The sequence below is a fragment of the Callithrix jacchus genome, chromosome 12 (genome assembly GCF_049354715.1).
Source record: "Callithrix jacchus isolate 240 chromosome 12, calJac240_pri, whole genome shotgun sequence".
Lineage (NCBI taxonomy): Eukaryota > Metazoa > Chordata > Mammalia > Primates > Cebidae > Callithrix > Callithrix jacchus.
The window spans coordinates 111,681,497-111,697,773 of record NC_133513.1 but is presented as its reverse complement, the minus strand read 5'-3'; the positions used below and the strand labels follow the sequence as shown (position 1 = coordinate 111,697,773).

Sequence of the window (16,277 nt, the reverse complement as noted above, 5' to 3'; positions counted from 1 at the left end):
GGCATTACAGGCGTGAGCCACTGTGCCTGGCCTACTCTTTCTGTTGGTCAGTGAAATCTTTTCTGTGGGCAAAGTTGAAAGTGATTACATATCTCTAGCAGGAGAATCTAGTTTTTAAGTTCAGGATTACACACACAGTCTGAGGCTGTATGTGTCAAATGTTAAACTGAACAAACAGCTAGTAGTTTTTGTTTTTTAAACCAAGGATTGGGTTGAGATAAGCAAGTAAACTCTCAGCTTTTGGGGTAGAGAGGTATTTGATGTGGTTTAGGTGGTACACTGATAAGGGATTCCATAACTCAGAATCACATAGTGAGGATGTTACTTCTTTTTCAGTTTTCTTTGAATACTAAGGATTTCATAAGTATAAAGGTCATATTCTGGAGCTAGTGTGTAACACTTTTGAGTATCAAGTGCAAGAAGGTGACCCTGGGAAGCAGCTCTCTAGGGAGACTGGGGAAAGGAGACAGGGAAGGTAAGGAAGCCAGTAAGGTAAAGTCACCACTGTAGGCAGCTGGAGCTTAGTACCAGTGGGGAGCTCTGGGAGGCAGTGTAGCACATGTGCCTTAGAGTCATCTCACCCAAAAGGAGAAGGAGCAAATGGGGTAATGATACTGAATCTTCAGTAGTGATTGGTTGAAGGCTGCTCTGGGGTTGTGTGAATTCTCCCACAATTTCTTACCTGCTGCTCCTACAAGCAGAGCAAGCTCTGGCAGCTGGACAGAACACTGAGGCAAGTAGTCTTAGGGTGTGGATGGGGTAAATGGGTGGGGCACCAACAGTATTTGCTATGCCCCCCGGACAGCTAAGCTTTTCATGCAGTCCTCATTTTAGTAAATGACAGCTCCATCCTTTGGTGCTCAAGCCAAAAACTTTGGAGCCACTCTTGACCTTTCTTTCACATCTCACATCTAATCTGTCAGCAAATCTTGTTAACTTTACTTTTAAAATATCTTCAAAATCTGACCTTTCCTTATTGTTTTCAGTGCCATCATCTGGCCCAACCCACTATCATCTCACAGCCTCTGAACTTGGTTTACTCTCAGTGCAACTGCTGGAATGATCGATACAAAATCTAAGCCAGATCATGTCACTCCTGTGCTCAGAACCCTCCAGAGAGGCCTGCATCTTAGAGTCAAAGTCAGAGTCTTTACAATGGCCCATGAGGACCTACGTGATCTGGCCTCTTCCTGCTGTGTGTTTGTGCACATGCATGTAAAACTTTTTTTTTTTTTTAGCTTTACATTAGTCAAAACACTCCTTTACTCCCCATTCCCTTCAGTGTAGTTTATGTGATTCATTTATAATTAGGTTTATTTGCTGAGTTTTACATTCCATCTTTACCACTACAGCCTTGATGACTTTTTAAAATAAAAATTTACATAGTAATTTGATATACAGTTCTGTTGGTTTTGACAAATACATGAAGTAGTGTATCCCTCACCACAGTTCCATGGAAAACAGTTAATTGCCCTGAAAATTCCCCCATGCTACTGCTATATAGATAATCCCTCTCCCTACCTTCCAGCCCTTGGTGACCATTGATCTGTTTTCCTCCCTATACTTTTGCCTTTCTTCGTGTCGTGTAAGGGGGACTCTTAGAATGTGTAGCCCTTTGGGTCTGGCTTCTTTCACTTAGCAAAATGCATTTAAGATTATGCCTTGTTGTTTTGTGAACATTCCTCAGTAGTTCATTCCTCCAACGTCCTTTAAAATAGAATTAAATAGCAGAAGTGAATCGATTTAAAGAAAGTATTGAACAAAAATGATGTAGGTTGTACATAGAACAAAATCTTGAACCTGGATGATTAAGGTGTAGAGATGGATAATGTGATGGAAAGATGCTTGGAAGGCTTTGCTTTACCTGGTACCTCTGCCAGTTATGAGCCTTGTGTTCGTGGGGAAATCAGTTAACCACTCTGCTTCCTAGTCTGGTAAAATAAACTGTAAAATACCTGGTCTAGTTGTTGTTAGTCCTGAGGTAACTGTGGTTCATGGCACAGAACATAAGTAGGTTCTTCTGTTAGCTCTTGTTTTAATATTAGAATTTCAGTGCTGTGAAGCAACTGTGGATTTCAGAGCTATAAGGATCCGCTGTACAAATGCTTTGTGAAACCTGTAGTGTGGGACAAAGAGCCTGTAGTAGGGATGAAGTCAGCCTCAGTGCAGGGCGCCAGTTCATTGACTGCTTTTCTGTTGGGCTTGCTCAGTTTAAGATAGTAGCAGCCTGAGTTGGAGCTGTGGTGATGTTGGAGAGGTGCTTGGTGGTATTGTAAACCTTAACAAGTTTTCCAGCAACCTCTTTGTGACTGCAGCATTTGGACCTTAATCCTCATAGTCCTTGTCCTTAGGTACATTTTCTCAAGGATGTCTACAAAGATTGATTGTTGGTGTTCACAGTTTCTCCGAATTTTCCTCTGGTTCATTGCCATTTTGTTACATAATTGCCAGTGCCTATTTGAGGGTCAGAGCATGTTTGAGACAGCTCCACTGATGATGGAAGCTTACAGGAGACCCAGAAGGAAACCAGTGATGATTGCTTGTTCAGTTGTTATTTTTAAAGATGGACGGGTTCATACTACTTCCTCTTAAAGTCACAATTAGTGGCTGTTTAGCATCCTTGACCTGTTTGCTTTTTTCGTTTTTAATTTAAATAGGATAGTTAGGTGATAGAGTGTCAGTGTAAGATCAGAAGAGTAAGTGAAGGGAATCTGAGAGCGCAAAATGGCTGTGATTTGTGTTTGTTCCACATGTGGCACATAGTAATATTTATTTTACTTTTTACTTTTAGTAATGAATGTTATAACTATTGAAGATTATAAGAGCACATACTGGCCAAAATTGGATGGTGCCATAGATCAGCTTTTAACTCAGAGTCCTGGTGACTATATCCCCATATCCTATGAACAGATATACAGGTAAGTCAAGATTTAATTTGCTTGGGTTTGAAAGGGTTTACTGAGGTTCAGGGCACTTGAATTATGCACACACAAATGTGTAATATATGATACATAAGATGAGGCTCTGTAAGTGTCTTATATATTCCACACTTATGGATTGGAGGGTTTGGTTTATACTTTTTTATTCAAAAGTGGTTTTCAAGTCATGACAGAGTAAGCCTGCCATCTCCACCATACATAATGCACAAGTCAACAATAAAAGCAAAAATGACTGAAGTATCTGGTGTAAAAACCGTATTTTTCATCTCAAAGGGAGACCTTAGTTTAATCTGTTGATGTTTATTGACACACAGTTCTAATACTCTTCGGTTATTTTGTTTCCCAGCTCCTGGTAAATGGAAACAGCAAATTAGGAACGGGGTTGGGATATGAGATCAGCACAGTGGAATGAGGAAGTGACAACTATGTTGTTCACGTAGCTGATGTACAAAGAGGTTGTATTGCAAACACTTCCATGAGTTAGAAACTTTCTACTGATTACCAATCACTCTCTTTTCCTTATTTTGACGTTGATTTAAAAAGAGAGAGAGAGAGCCTGGTTTATAAATATTTTCATATTCAGACCTTAGATTCTCATCTAATATTAGATTATCTAGTACTGATTAAACGTGTAATACACTACTTGGAAGAGCATATTTACAGTGGATGGTACTATCTTTTCCATCCGAACACTGATGGGGGAGGATGAATTTTTTATTTAAAAGTTGTTATTGGTTACTTTTTGAAGGTGTGAATTAATTGTTGGATCAGTGGCTGTGTATCAAAAGTGTGCTTTAACCTTGGACTGAGTTAAGTGCTTTGTGATTAACTTGGTTTGTGGGGGGTTTTGTTTGTTTTACAGTTGTGTGTATAAATGTGTATGCCAGCAGCACTCAGAACAGATGTATAGTGATCTGATTAAAAAGATAACTAATCACTTAGAGAGAGTCTCGAAGGAGCTGCAGGTAAGGAACTGATTATATTGATTTTTGCTTCATTGGGTTTTCCTGACTGGTTGCAGTTAGTTTGTCTAATATACATTTTGGGAGCTTGTTAATTTGATTATGATATAAGTTTATAAATGTTTTCTAGTTGAATGTTGATTGATTAAGTCATGTAATTTTTAGAATAGATTATTTGAAACTTTGGTATAAATTGTGGAAATTTTTGGATTAAATGTATTTCAGACCTTAACTGATTCCATTGATTACCATGTCAACATTTCTTTTATTTAAAACCTTATTTTTTTCTGTCAATGTCAATATTTGGTGACTTTTATGATACAAAAATATGTGTGTGTTTTAACTTTTTTTTGGAACTCATCATCTTTGAAGAGTAGTTTGCCTACTGATTCATAATACCTTCCAATATAAACAACTGAAGTAAACACTTCATTGATAAACCTGTACATAGGCATCATCCCAGCTCTAAAGTCTGGGGCTGGTTGCAGAAAATCTTCTGTTTAAGGCTTTGCTTGATCTCCCTCCCCCCACTTGAGTAAACCTTCAGTGCTTGAAGATCAAGTATTGTTAGGTTGGTGCAAAAGTAATTGCAGTTTTTGCCATTGAAAATAATGACAGAAACCGATTACTTTTGCACCAACCAAATAGTCTTTATATCAGGGCTTGATCACACTTTGCTTACGGTGTAGAAGTAGAATGATGTCTAGAAGTCACTCAGCAATAGCTTACCACAGTTAGGAAGTACCCCAGCAGTTTTGAAATAAACACAGTTTATAGCACATGCTGGGGTGTGGTTTGGGCTTGGATATTGCTTTTTTCACAGTTGTGGTCTGAGATAGCTTCGTCTCTTTTGTCTTTTTTTCCCCAAACATTTGTACTAAGTAGCTTTTTTTTTTTTCTTTTTCAAATGATAGAGCTGTATTCTGTCATAGTCAAATATATTCTTTTCTTGTTAGTATAAATTTTTTTCTTCCATCTTTTTGCAGCTCACTATAAAATCTTTATTCATTTAACTCATATATTCAGTGCCTAGGCATTGTGTAAAAATTGTTGTTGAAACCCTAGATCTATGCTTTATAGCTTCTGAGTGATTTGCTTTCTAATTCTTCACTCCACCATCTACCTGAATTTTTACCTGAATCCAGTTTATGGACTGCTGGTCTCACTGTGGAATCTGTCCACTTCTGCTGTTCACATGCCAGTACCCTAGTCGGGTCATCATCATTTCTCAAGTGTCTTACTGAAATGCTTATCTCAACTGCCTTACTTTATTGATGTATCTTAATTTATTTAACCAGTTTTTGATTGATGAATATTTAGGTTCCTTCCAGTCTTTGGCTGTTACTAACAGTGCTGAAATAATAGTCAGTCTTGTAAGTAATGTTGTTTAAGTTGTATCAAGTTGCACTCCCATCAGTTCTGTATATATCACGGTGTCTTGTTTTCCTTCACCCTACTAATATAGCCTATTATGAAACCAAATAATTTTTAGTTTTATATTAATATAGGAATGATTCTTATTAATGATTAAAATGTAAGTCAGGGTGATATTTCTTTTGATGTTAGTGTTGTTTTTATTTTATTTTTTGAGATGGGGTCTCACTCTTGTCTCCTGGGCTGGACTGCCGTGGCACAATTGTGGCTTACTGCAGCTTTGATCCCCCCCGGGCTCAGGTAATCCTCCCACCTCAGCCTCCCCAGTACCTGGCACTACAGGTGTGTGCCACCATGCCTGGCAAATTTTTTGTGTTTTTTGCCTTAGAGATGGGGTTTGCCATGTTGCTAAGGCTGGCCTCAAACTCCTGGACTCACGCGATCTGCCAGCCTTGGCCTCCCAAAGTGTTAGGATTACAGATGTGAGTCACTGTGCCCAGCCTGATGTTAGTATTTTTAAAAGGGGTAATATGTGATGTAAAACCAGGGAATTTAGTTTGTTTTTAGAATCAATACATGTTCCACTTTGAGTTCAGCAGTATGGATTTATGAAAAGTCTAGCTTCAAAATGATTCCTTTTATAAGGTTATAAAGTTAGTAACCATTATTAAATAGGGGAGTGGTTTAAAATATGGGGATTTGAGTCTCTGTTTTCAGCTCTGCCACTCAGCAGTTGTGTGTTTGCCTCTTTATGAAACATGCTAGTCTATATCATCTTATACATTTTCTTGACATTAAAATGAAGTAAATTTACTAAAATATCTAGTCCCTTCACACTAAGGTGGAAGGTATTTTCTCAACATTAAAATAAAGTAGATTTACTAAAATATCTGTAGTTATTTACACTAAGGCGTTTTTTCTTCTGCTTCCGGCCTGGCAAATGCTTCTTCATTCTTTTCTTAGGCTTACATTCCTTTGTGTCAGTCTGTTTAAAGACTTCCTGGAACTCCTGCACTCCTCAAAACAGAACAGACTATTGGCATTTCTTCTGTGGATCCATAGCATCTCAGCAGTAAGAACTCTATTAGGGTAGTGATTGTGTTACTGTTTCTGCTTCCCTGTCTTACTACTTCACAGGCCCTCCCTTGAGGGGTAGGAACTCTGTCTTGTTTGTCCTTTTATCCTTAGTGTCTGCCACAGTTACAACTCAGCGAATATGTGTTGACTGAATGCCGAGTAACTAAATATGACGTATATGAATGGAAAGAGGAGGATAATTAGCTTTGTATGACCATTACTCCTATGGTCTTTAGATTCGTAGACATTTTATTTATTTGTTCAGCGTGATGTGTGTGGCCTAGTTTAATCCTTATTTTATAGAGACCTCCTGGCAGTTTTCATAGGGGGACAGATCAAGAGTCTATGCCAGGCTTTATGAGCCAGAAACATTTTATTTGGATGGGCATTCTGTTTGCAGCTCTGGTTTTCATAATGAAATATTGTTGTTATAAGCCAAAACAAGAGTGTGGGAGGAGTTGCATTTGGCAGATAATCAGAAATTTAGTGCTGGAGTTGTTAAATCAATGATTTGGACCTACAGGGCGTTAGCCTTAGTCAAGGGCATCTTAAATTAGCTGTGGGTTTGTATAGTTTCTATGTCAGAGGGACTTACTTATTTTTATCTGAAGGCATATCCTGTTGGGGAGATTGAAGAGTATATAAAATAATGTTCCCATATTCTCCAGTTATTTTTCGTGCTGACTTAAAAACTAGAGAATGTGGTTTTCAGAAATTTTAGATTAATTTGTTGAATGTAAATATTTTTTATGTGACAGCATAATCTAACTTGCTGCCTCTTTTTTTTTTTTTTTAACATGTTTCTTTCACTTTGGAAATAATGACTTTTCTACTTCAGGAACTTTGAAAAGTTATTTTTGTTGTTGTTGTTAAATTAATAAAACAAGTAGCTAAATCCCCTTCGTATTTTCCTTACTATTGTATTTCACTGCATGTATATCTATACATTTTAACTTACTGCTGGATTGTTTGAAATTGTGACACTATATTTTGTCTTAATTTTTTAAAACCATGCCTTTTCTTGTCCTTATTAACTCCCCTCATTTACTTATTTATTTATGAATGAATGAGACAGTGTCTCAGTCTGTTACCCAGACTGGAGTGCAGTGGTGTGATTCTGGCTTACTGCAGCCTTGACCTCCTGGGCTAATCTCTGGCCTCAGCCCGCTGAGTACTGGGACTACAGGTATGCACCACCATGCCTGGCTAATTTTTGTATTTCTTGTAGAGGTGGGGTTTTACCATGTTGCCCAGGCTGGTCTTGAACTTCTGGACTCAAGTGAACTTCCTGCCTTGGCCTCCCAAAGTGCTGGGATTACAGGTATGGGCCATCATTCCCAGCTGTTCCTTCTTTAAATGTGATAACGAAATTCTATTTATTTTTCTTTTTCTGTATCTCCAGAACCTCAAAATATAAATTTTCAATTCTGGCACTTTCCTCTGCTGGTGAATGGAAATAGATCACTTTAGAGAGTAAGTTGGTTTACCAGTTCAGTAAATCATTTTCTGAATAGTTTTAGACAATTCTATGGAAATGTTTAGAAATCACCATACTTTTGGTTAGAGACTGAAACCAGGACCCTCAGACTAGGACCTACAATTCCCTGTTGGATTTGGATTTCATCTTGTAGTTACCTCATACAGAGGTGTAAATCTAAATTCCTCTTCATTCAAATTAGTTTCTTTCTGAGGCTTGATACTTCATATTCATCTTTGCTTTTTCTCTCTTATTTCTGGGTGCTAGTTAAGTTGGTGGAATACTATAATATCTCTTGCTTCTGTCGTTTTTCATTCCCATTGCTATCTTCCTTTTCCATGTCACCATTGGCTCTTGCCTGTACTGGTGTAGTATTCTTTTAATTGGTTTGCCTTCCTGCAGTCTCTTCTTTTGGCTAAATAATCTAAAACCCTAATTTGATGGGTACACTTTCTTGTCCAAAAATCTAAATACTGTTTACTCTTTTTCTTAATTAATCACAGCTGATTTTTTGGTCAGTGTAAAAAAAACTGAGTGGTTTTTTTTTTTAATGTATATATTATATATACTATATATATTTTTTTAAATTTCTATTGCATTTTAGGTTTTGGGGTACATGAGCAGAGCATGCAAGACAGTTGTGTAGGTACACACATGGCAGTGTGTTTTGCTTCCTTTCTCCCCTTCACCCACATTTGGCATTTCTCCCCCGGTTATCCCTCCCCACCTCCCCCTCCCACTGGCCCTCCCCTTTTCCCCCCAGTAGACCACAGTGTTTAGTACTCCCCTCCCTGTGTCCATGTATTCTCATTTTTCATCACCGGCCTATGAGTGAGAATATGCGGTGTTTCATTTTCTGTTCTTGTGTCAGTTTGCTGAGGATGATGTTCTCCAGATTCATCCATGTCCCTACAAACGACACAAACTCATCATTTCTGATTGCTGCATAATATTCCATGGTGTATATGTGCCACATTTTTCCAATCCAGTCTATTATCAATGGGCATTTGGGTTGATTCCAGGTCTTTGCTATTGTAAACAGTGCTGCAGTGAACATTCGTGTACATGTGTCCTTATAGTAGAACGATTTATAGTCTTTTGGATATATACCCAGTAATGGGATTGCTGGGTCAAATGGAATTTCTATTTCTAAGGCCTTGAGGAATCACCACAAAACTGAGTGGTTTTATTGGTTGCAGGGGTTTGTAGTGGGAAACCTGATGTATCTTATCCAAGTATGCAAGGTACTCTGTTGGGTCTGGTGGTGAACATAAAATGGATAAGACTAGATGGTGTGGACCACCCTGCCTGCTGAGAGCAATTGCAAAAGTTAGACCAAAGAACTAACTAAAAAAGGGAATTTAGGGCCAGGATCTAAGAGAAGAAAGAGTCTCAGAGAGGAACCTAACGTTTGAGCTGTTTGTCTACTGGGGTCACCCATTTATTCTGGAAAAGGAGGCTAATGAGCTGAGAAATTTAATAGAGCTTTGACACACTTGTGGGGGTGGGGTAATAACTTGGAGTATAAGGCCTATTAAACCTGACATACCACATCCCAGGAATAGCAAGAATAAAAAAATACAGACTAGCTTTCTTAGTTGCTAAAGCTTGATCCTTGATTGGATTAAGATGGTCTTGATTTGCTAAAGCCTTGATTAAGCTTACTAGCAGCAACAGTAAATTCTGGAGAGATACTGTTATCCTAGGCATCAAATTGTTTCCATAGTATTTCATAAGCAGTGTCTGGCACTTAATCAGAAATAACTACTTATAGTAGGATACGAGGCAATCGTCAAACCAGGCGAAATTTTGAAGTACATTTTTTAGGTGAGAATTGGGAGAATTCATCACCAGTAGTTTTTTATTTCAAAGAAATAATAAAAAGAGTTTTTCAGACAGAAAGAAAATGCTCCCAGATGAAAACTTGAAGATTCAGGTAGGAATGAAGAAGAGAAAAGATAAATATGCAAGTGTAGATCAATAATAATGATAATGTCTTTGAGGGTATAAGTATAATCAAAACTCATGACAATAGTGTGTAAGGTTGAAGGGAATAAAGGTTTAAAAATGTTCTGAGGCCCTTGCATTGTCAGGAAATGGCAAAGCACCACTCTATTTTAGACTATGATAAGACAGGAATCCAGTGTGTAGTAAAAGAACATAATTAACAAGACGTAGAGGGAGAAAATGGAGTAATTTTAAAGAAATCAAGAAAGGACTTTTAAAAAGTACAGAGAACAGATGAGATAAGTAGAAAAATAGACTAATAAACTTTAACCTATCTATTATAGGAAATGTTAAAGACCAAGTGCTGCATTAACAAAAGGTAAACAATTTCAGACTGGTACTGCTCCTTGTGGAGCGGGGTCCCCGTGGGCAGTATGTCTAGAGTGGCAGCTCAGAGGCAGTTCTGCACTCAAACTCACTTTTAATTATATGCAAATTAAGGGCAGTCTGAAGTAATTTCTAGAATGAGGGGGAGGGTGGTAACTTCTGGGTTGTTGGGTTGTTGCCATGGAAAGGGGTGGTAACTTCTGGGTGTTGCCATGGCAGTGGTAAACTGACATGGCACACTGGTGGGCATGTCTTACGGCGAGGTGCTTCTGCTCGGACCTGTTTTTAGCTAGTCCTCTATTTGGTCCTGATGTCCAAGTCCCACCTCTGGAGTGGAGTTCTGTCTCCTACCTCATTATTTAAGTTGAGAACTTTCACCTTTTCATTTAAAGGAAGCACTTATCGCTTCTCTTTGGCATATCTGAATTGCCAGCATCATTTCTTTTGTTCTTTGGAACCATTGTTAAGTAAGTGTTGTTTAAACATGTGTTGTGATAATTGTGACAGTTGAACTAATAACCGAGATGGCTAAGTGACTGATAGATGGATAGTGTCAACGGTGTGGATATGCTGGACAAAGGGCTGATACATATCTCAGGCAGGATGGAGCTGGATGGCGTGAGATTTCATCATGTTACTGAGAAGTTTAAAACTTAAGAATTGTTTCTGGAGTTTTCTGTTTAATATTTTCAGATTGTGGTTGCCTGGGTAACTTAAATCTCAGAAAGGGAAACCAGATAAGGTGGGGGACTACTATGATGGATAGATGGAAATAAAATCTTCTAAAACTGTCTTAAAGACATTTCCACATTTCATTTTTTCTATATGTATTTCTGAATCCAGAATCCAGTGAAACAATTGTGAGGCATCTTCTCCCCAAGTAATGTTGATACATTTATTATATATGCTAATGTGTTATCTAAATGAGAGTATATTTTCACCAAATAAAAATATTCTGACATTTTGATGTAATAGTTTGATAGTCAGGAACCCATTAACAGTTCTTTTGTCAGTGCTTTGGAATTCACACTGTAGTTAGCCCCAGTAAACTGTGTTTACACAGAGATTCGGTTCCCAGGCCAGGACAGTAACAAACACTCCAGTGGGAGGAATAGCGCCAATATTACTAAGGTACATTCAGGGTCCTGCTGAGGAGAGACCACAGAGACAAAGGTGCTGGGAAATGTTGCAGTTTTTATCTCAAATAGCGCTGAATTTACAGTAGTTTAAATATTTAACTTTTAATTAGAAGGAAGTTAACTGATTACATTTAAACCATCTAAATAAAATTAGAGTAATATTGATGTCCAGCTGTATCTTGGTTTTAAGCAAAATAAATGACTCTAAAATAAATTAATAATGGAAATTAATAGAAATGAAACAATCAGTCAACAATCGGTACTTAACTTTGATTCACTATTTATAGATTCCAATTTGCATATAAAATCTTTACTGCCAGATTGCCAGTAAACCCAGCCAGTCCTTTGGTGTTTAAAGTCAGAGCAAGGATTGCTTTGCTATTTATTTTTTGTCCAGTGGGTGGCAGCATAACTCAACTAGTTACCTTGTATATGTTTTTTTTTGTTGTTGGTTTGTTTTTTGTTTTTGAAATTTTTAATGCGTTTTAAAGGTTTCAATTTCTAAATCGCTTGTAATACAAAGTGTATTCTAAGAAAATATTCTTTCCTCCTCCAGATACTCTATTTGGAGCTAAAGTGAATAAGATTTTTAGATAAGAAAATCACTTGATATCCTTTCTTTATAGATTTGAAGTAAAATAAACATCATTGCAACTGTTAAATAGCCCTTTACGTGTGTATTTTACTGAAAATGTCTCTGAGTTATGTGGAGATCTATTTTTTTTCATTCCTACTAGAACTTAAAGCAGTTGTCATGGCAAATTTGTTCTTAACCCAAAAATTTGCCAGGGAGACACCCTAGCCCTCAGTCATTCAGTAGGCTATCATTCAGAGCATGATTCTAATAAGTTTACTATCTTCCTTTGAAGGAAGGATTTTGTTTGCTTTTTCATGTGCCTTCATAGGGCTTCACATAATACCAGGACCAAAAGAGAGATCCAGTAAAAAGGTACTAAGTTGATAATAAAAACATATGCTGGCTTTACCACTGACATTACCAGAGGCATATATTTGTTTCAGGTAAAACATTCAGAACTTGGAAAATGAGCAGGAGAGTAAAATCACATAAATAGTAGCTGTTTGCATTTGCATCACAGTGTACAGAGTACAATTATGAATTGTATTCTTTTTAAAATATACTTTGAGATTAAACTATGTAACTTCAGTTAGAAAAGGAAAAAGATTTCCTTTCCAAAATAATAAGCAAATAGATGTAAGTAGTGTAAGTTAGTGTTTGCTAAGTGCTGTGTATGAGATGAAGTATGTAGGGAGTGAGAAGGCACTTAGCCGATCTGGCTTCTTTGGATATTTCTCCATTTAGTAATCCTTGAACCTTTTATAGCTGCTCAGTGTCACCTAGCTAGTTACTTTCAAAGCTAGGATTAGAATGCAGATTATCTCATGTAGATGAGTTAAATGAACCCAGGATCACAGAAGCCCAGATTTAATTCTGTTTACTATTTAAGTCCAAATAGTATTTGGAAAATGAAGGAAGTCTTATTTTAGAAATGATTCAAGAAAAAATTTTTATATAATAATAGTAGCAGTTAACTTTGAAAAGTAAGAAATCTAAGTGAAAAGAGAAACATCTAATGTTAGACTCAACCGACTTTATTGTAGCTTTCAGTTGAAAACTGTGCTTACAGTTTCTATGAGGTGTCTAATACACATGTTACAGCTCTTACTAGCTCCTGAAGATCAGTTACCTTCTACATCACTACTTTTTGGATATTCTGATATGGAAATAATATCTGCACAGCAGGAATGAGAATGAAATGTCAGATGTATTTGTCTGTTTGGGAATAAATTCTTTTTTTTTTTTTTGAAACAGAGTTTTGCTCTTGTTGCCCAGGCTGGAGCACAGTGGTGTGATCTCGGCTCACCACAACCTCTGCCTCCCAGGTTCAAGTGATTCTCTTGCCTCAGCCTCCTGAGTAGCTGGGATTACAGGCATATGCCACCACACCTAGCTAATTTTATATTTTTAGTAGAGATGGGGTTTCTCCATATTGGTCAGTCTGGTCTTGAACTCCTGACCTCAGGTGATCTGCCTGCCTCGGCCTCCCAAAGTGCTGGGATTACAGGCATGAGCCATTGCGCCGGTCAAGAAATTCCATTTTTATGAATTGTCTTTGTCAGTTTCCAGTGCGTAATGGGTGTTGCTTCTAGAGCCCTGACACATCTGTCCATGGCAGTATGGTATTGCTCTGCAAAGTCATGGAATAAGCTAGACTAAAAACATATTACCAATTAGTAGTTTTTGCTCAAGTTAGTCATCTAAAGGCAGATTTTTAGAAAAATTCCCAATTTGATTGAGAAAATAGTATTAAGGATCCTTGAGATGGCATCCAGGTGCATTGCATGGGATACAAAATGCCAAAGTTGTGCTCGGTATTATAGGAATGAATGTTAAAGGACTTTGAATAAACTTTGAGAATTTTTGACATTTCTATTTGACTCTTTTAAAAATAGTTTCCATTTCCCTGCTGAAATTCTCCCATCTTTTTGTGCTTGTGGTCTGCTGTTTCCACTTGGTCATTGCATATATTAATCATAGTTATTTTAAAGTCTCTGCATGATAGCTCCTTCGTGTGGGCCATCTTGGTGTCTGTGCATGCTGATTGAATTCTTGACATAATTCTCGACAGTGGACTGTGTTCCTGCTTTTTTGGTCTTAGTTTTTTATTGAATGTTGGACATTCTAGCATACAAAAGTCACTTACTTATTTGAAGGCAACCAGAATGCTTTTGTGAAGATAAAAGCACATACTCTTAGTTTTTTTCATGTTTCAGTTTGGTGGGATGGGGATGGGGGTAGGTAGAGGAGGAGGAATATAAGTATGAAGTTATAGAACTTGTTTGTATTTTACATCTGCATTGTCCAGTTAGTCATGTGTAACGATTACAATTAAAATGAAGTAAATATTCCGTTCCTTAGTTGAATTAAACCAAGTGCTCAATAGCCACATAGGCCAGTGGTTACCATATTGGATGGTGCAGATATAGAACATTCCCATCATCACAGAAAGTTCCTTTGGGCGGTACTGACCCAGATCATAGTATATTTAAGTCTCTTGGCTGGTAAATTTCTTTAAACAAATCATCCTCTTCTAAAATTATTAAGATACATCAGATTAGGGTGACTGACTAACCAACCAGTCTTCCTTGTTTAGCTTAGAAAATTAAAGATGACAAGCTTTCTTTTTCCTTCCCTTCTGTGAAGGTATGGTATGTATATCAAATCTGTCTTTTCCTTTGTTACTCTGAGGCATTTCTGACACTTTTTAGGACCGTGTATATATATTTTAGTGGTATTTCACAGATTTGACTATTTAAACTAGACACTGAATTTTTTAATATAATTATACATAAGATTATCATCTAGTTCTACCTTTTTTAACTTAAAAGTTGCTTTGAAATTACTGTCTATATCTGTATGAAGTTAGTGCAACAACCTGGTAACAAAAGATGTATGACATCTGATTAAATAGTACATTCAAGCATCTTACAAAAATAGATATTCTTAAAGTGTGTGTTTTGAGGACCTCAGAGGGTCCCCAAAAGCCTTTCAGAGGGGTCTATAAATGATGATGGATAGACGCCGGTGCCTTAGTATGAATCTTCATTTCTAAATGCTTGCAATGGGAGGAAGCCAGTTTCATTAAGAATGTCCTAGATGAAACAGAGAAAATTATTAATTTTATTAAGTTGTGACTTCGACTATACTTTAAATATTTTATGTAAAGAAATGGGAGACTGCCTACCAGAGTACAGTGGTTGTTCTGAGAAAAGGTGCTTGTGTGATTGTCTGAATTTTGAGCTAATTCTTACTTTTCCCCATAGAATACTATTTTCACTTGAAAAAAATGACTGACAAACTATGGTTAGACTTTGGTATTTGACAGACATTTTCTCAGAAATGAGTGAAGATTGTCACTTCAAGGAAAATGACTGACAGTATTTGTTACCAATAATGACATTTGAGCTTTGAAGTGAAAATTAAAATTTTGGAAAATTGGTATCTGCCACCATGACCTTGATGATAGCTTCCCACTACTTAAAAAGACTTCTGATGAGATAGGTGGTGATACTATCTCATCAGAGATGTATTTTTTAAAATACTGTATAATGGAATCAACATTGGGAAGATCTACATAACTCAGAGAATCAGTATTTTCCAAATGACCAATGTGTGATGTTATACAATGTATATGGAAAAGATCCATTCAAAGTAGAAGATAGACCAGTGGGTTTTATTGGAATAGAGTACAAAAAATTCATTGATCGTTTCAGAAAATAACACTTCACAACTGATTTCATTGCAGAAGCAGATATGAGAATCCATCTGTCTTCTATTAAGCAAGGTTCTAAAGAGACTTGTAAAAATGTTAAAAACAGTGACACTCCTCTTACTAAATTTCGTTTTGGTAAATAGATATTTTTCATTAAAATATGTTAAGATGCGATGAGTTTGTTACTGTCATTTTAAAATGAATTAATACATATTTTTAGAACCTAGTTTTAATTTCTATTATGGTAAATACAGATACAACCTGCATATAAATAAAAAGCTTTTTGGAATCTTCAGTTATTTTTAGGAGTGTAAATGTTTCCAGAGACCAAAATGTTGGCGAGAATCACAGGAATAAAACTGACTATAAGATATGTTGTTAGGGAAAGTGCAGATGTGTGTGATTATACCTTAGCATTTGTGTATAAAGAGCTATAAATGGGACATTTATTTTCTAGTATAGGCATCAAGTTCTTCTGGAAGGATATAAAAACTAGGTATTGGTTGGTTCAGGGAGGAAGGAATGAAAGGAAAACGTTTACTCCAAACCCATTCGAACTCATTTGAATTTAAAACCAGGTGAATGTATTACTCATTATTTTAAAAATATTCTCACACAGCTATATTACAAAACCCAGGGAATCTAGGTCTGTTATGAAAAATTGGATCAAGTCTGGAGTAATG

At 36.9% G+C, this 16,277-nt stretch overlaps 1 protein-coding gene across 7 annotated transcripts in view; it reads left to right on the top strand.

The window, feature by feature from the left end:
* Positions 1–16,277, top strand: part of CACUL1 (CDK2 associated cullin domain 1) — a 67,206-nt gene that overhangs the window by 19,232 nt on the left and 31,697 nt on the right. For 3 of the 7 annotated variants that reach the window (XM_054243356.2, XM_054243357.2, XM_054243354.2), the window contains 5 exons: positions 2,792–2,918; positions 3,802–3,904; positions 5,493–5,575; positions 6,239–6,347; positions 7,581–7,673. In XM_054243356.2, coding sequence (XP_054099331.1) covers positions 2,794–2,918; positions 3,802–3,904; positions 5,493–5,575; positions 6,239–6,347; positions 7,581–7,673 — 513 coding nt within the window. In that variant the 5' untranslated portion in view covers positions 2,792–2,793. The remainder of the gene's footprint in view (positions 1–2,791; positions 2,919–3,801; positions 3,905–5,492; positions 5,576–6,238; positions 6,348–7,580; positions 7,674–16,277) is intronic. The other 4 variants (XM_054243359.2, XM_002756633.7, XM_035269242.3 and 1 more) reach the window with 3 other exon arrangements.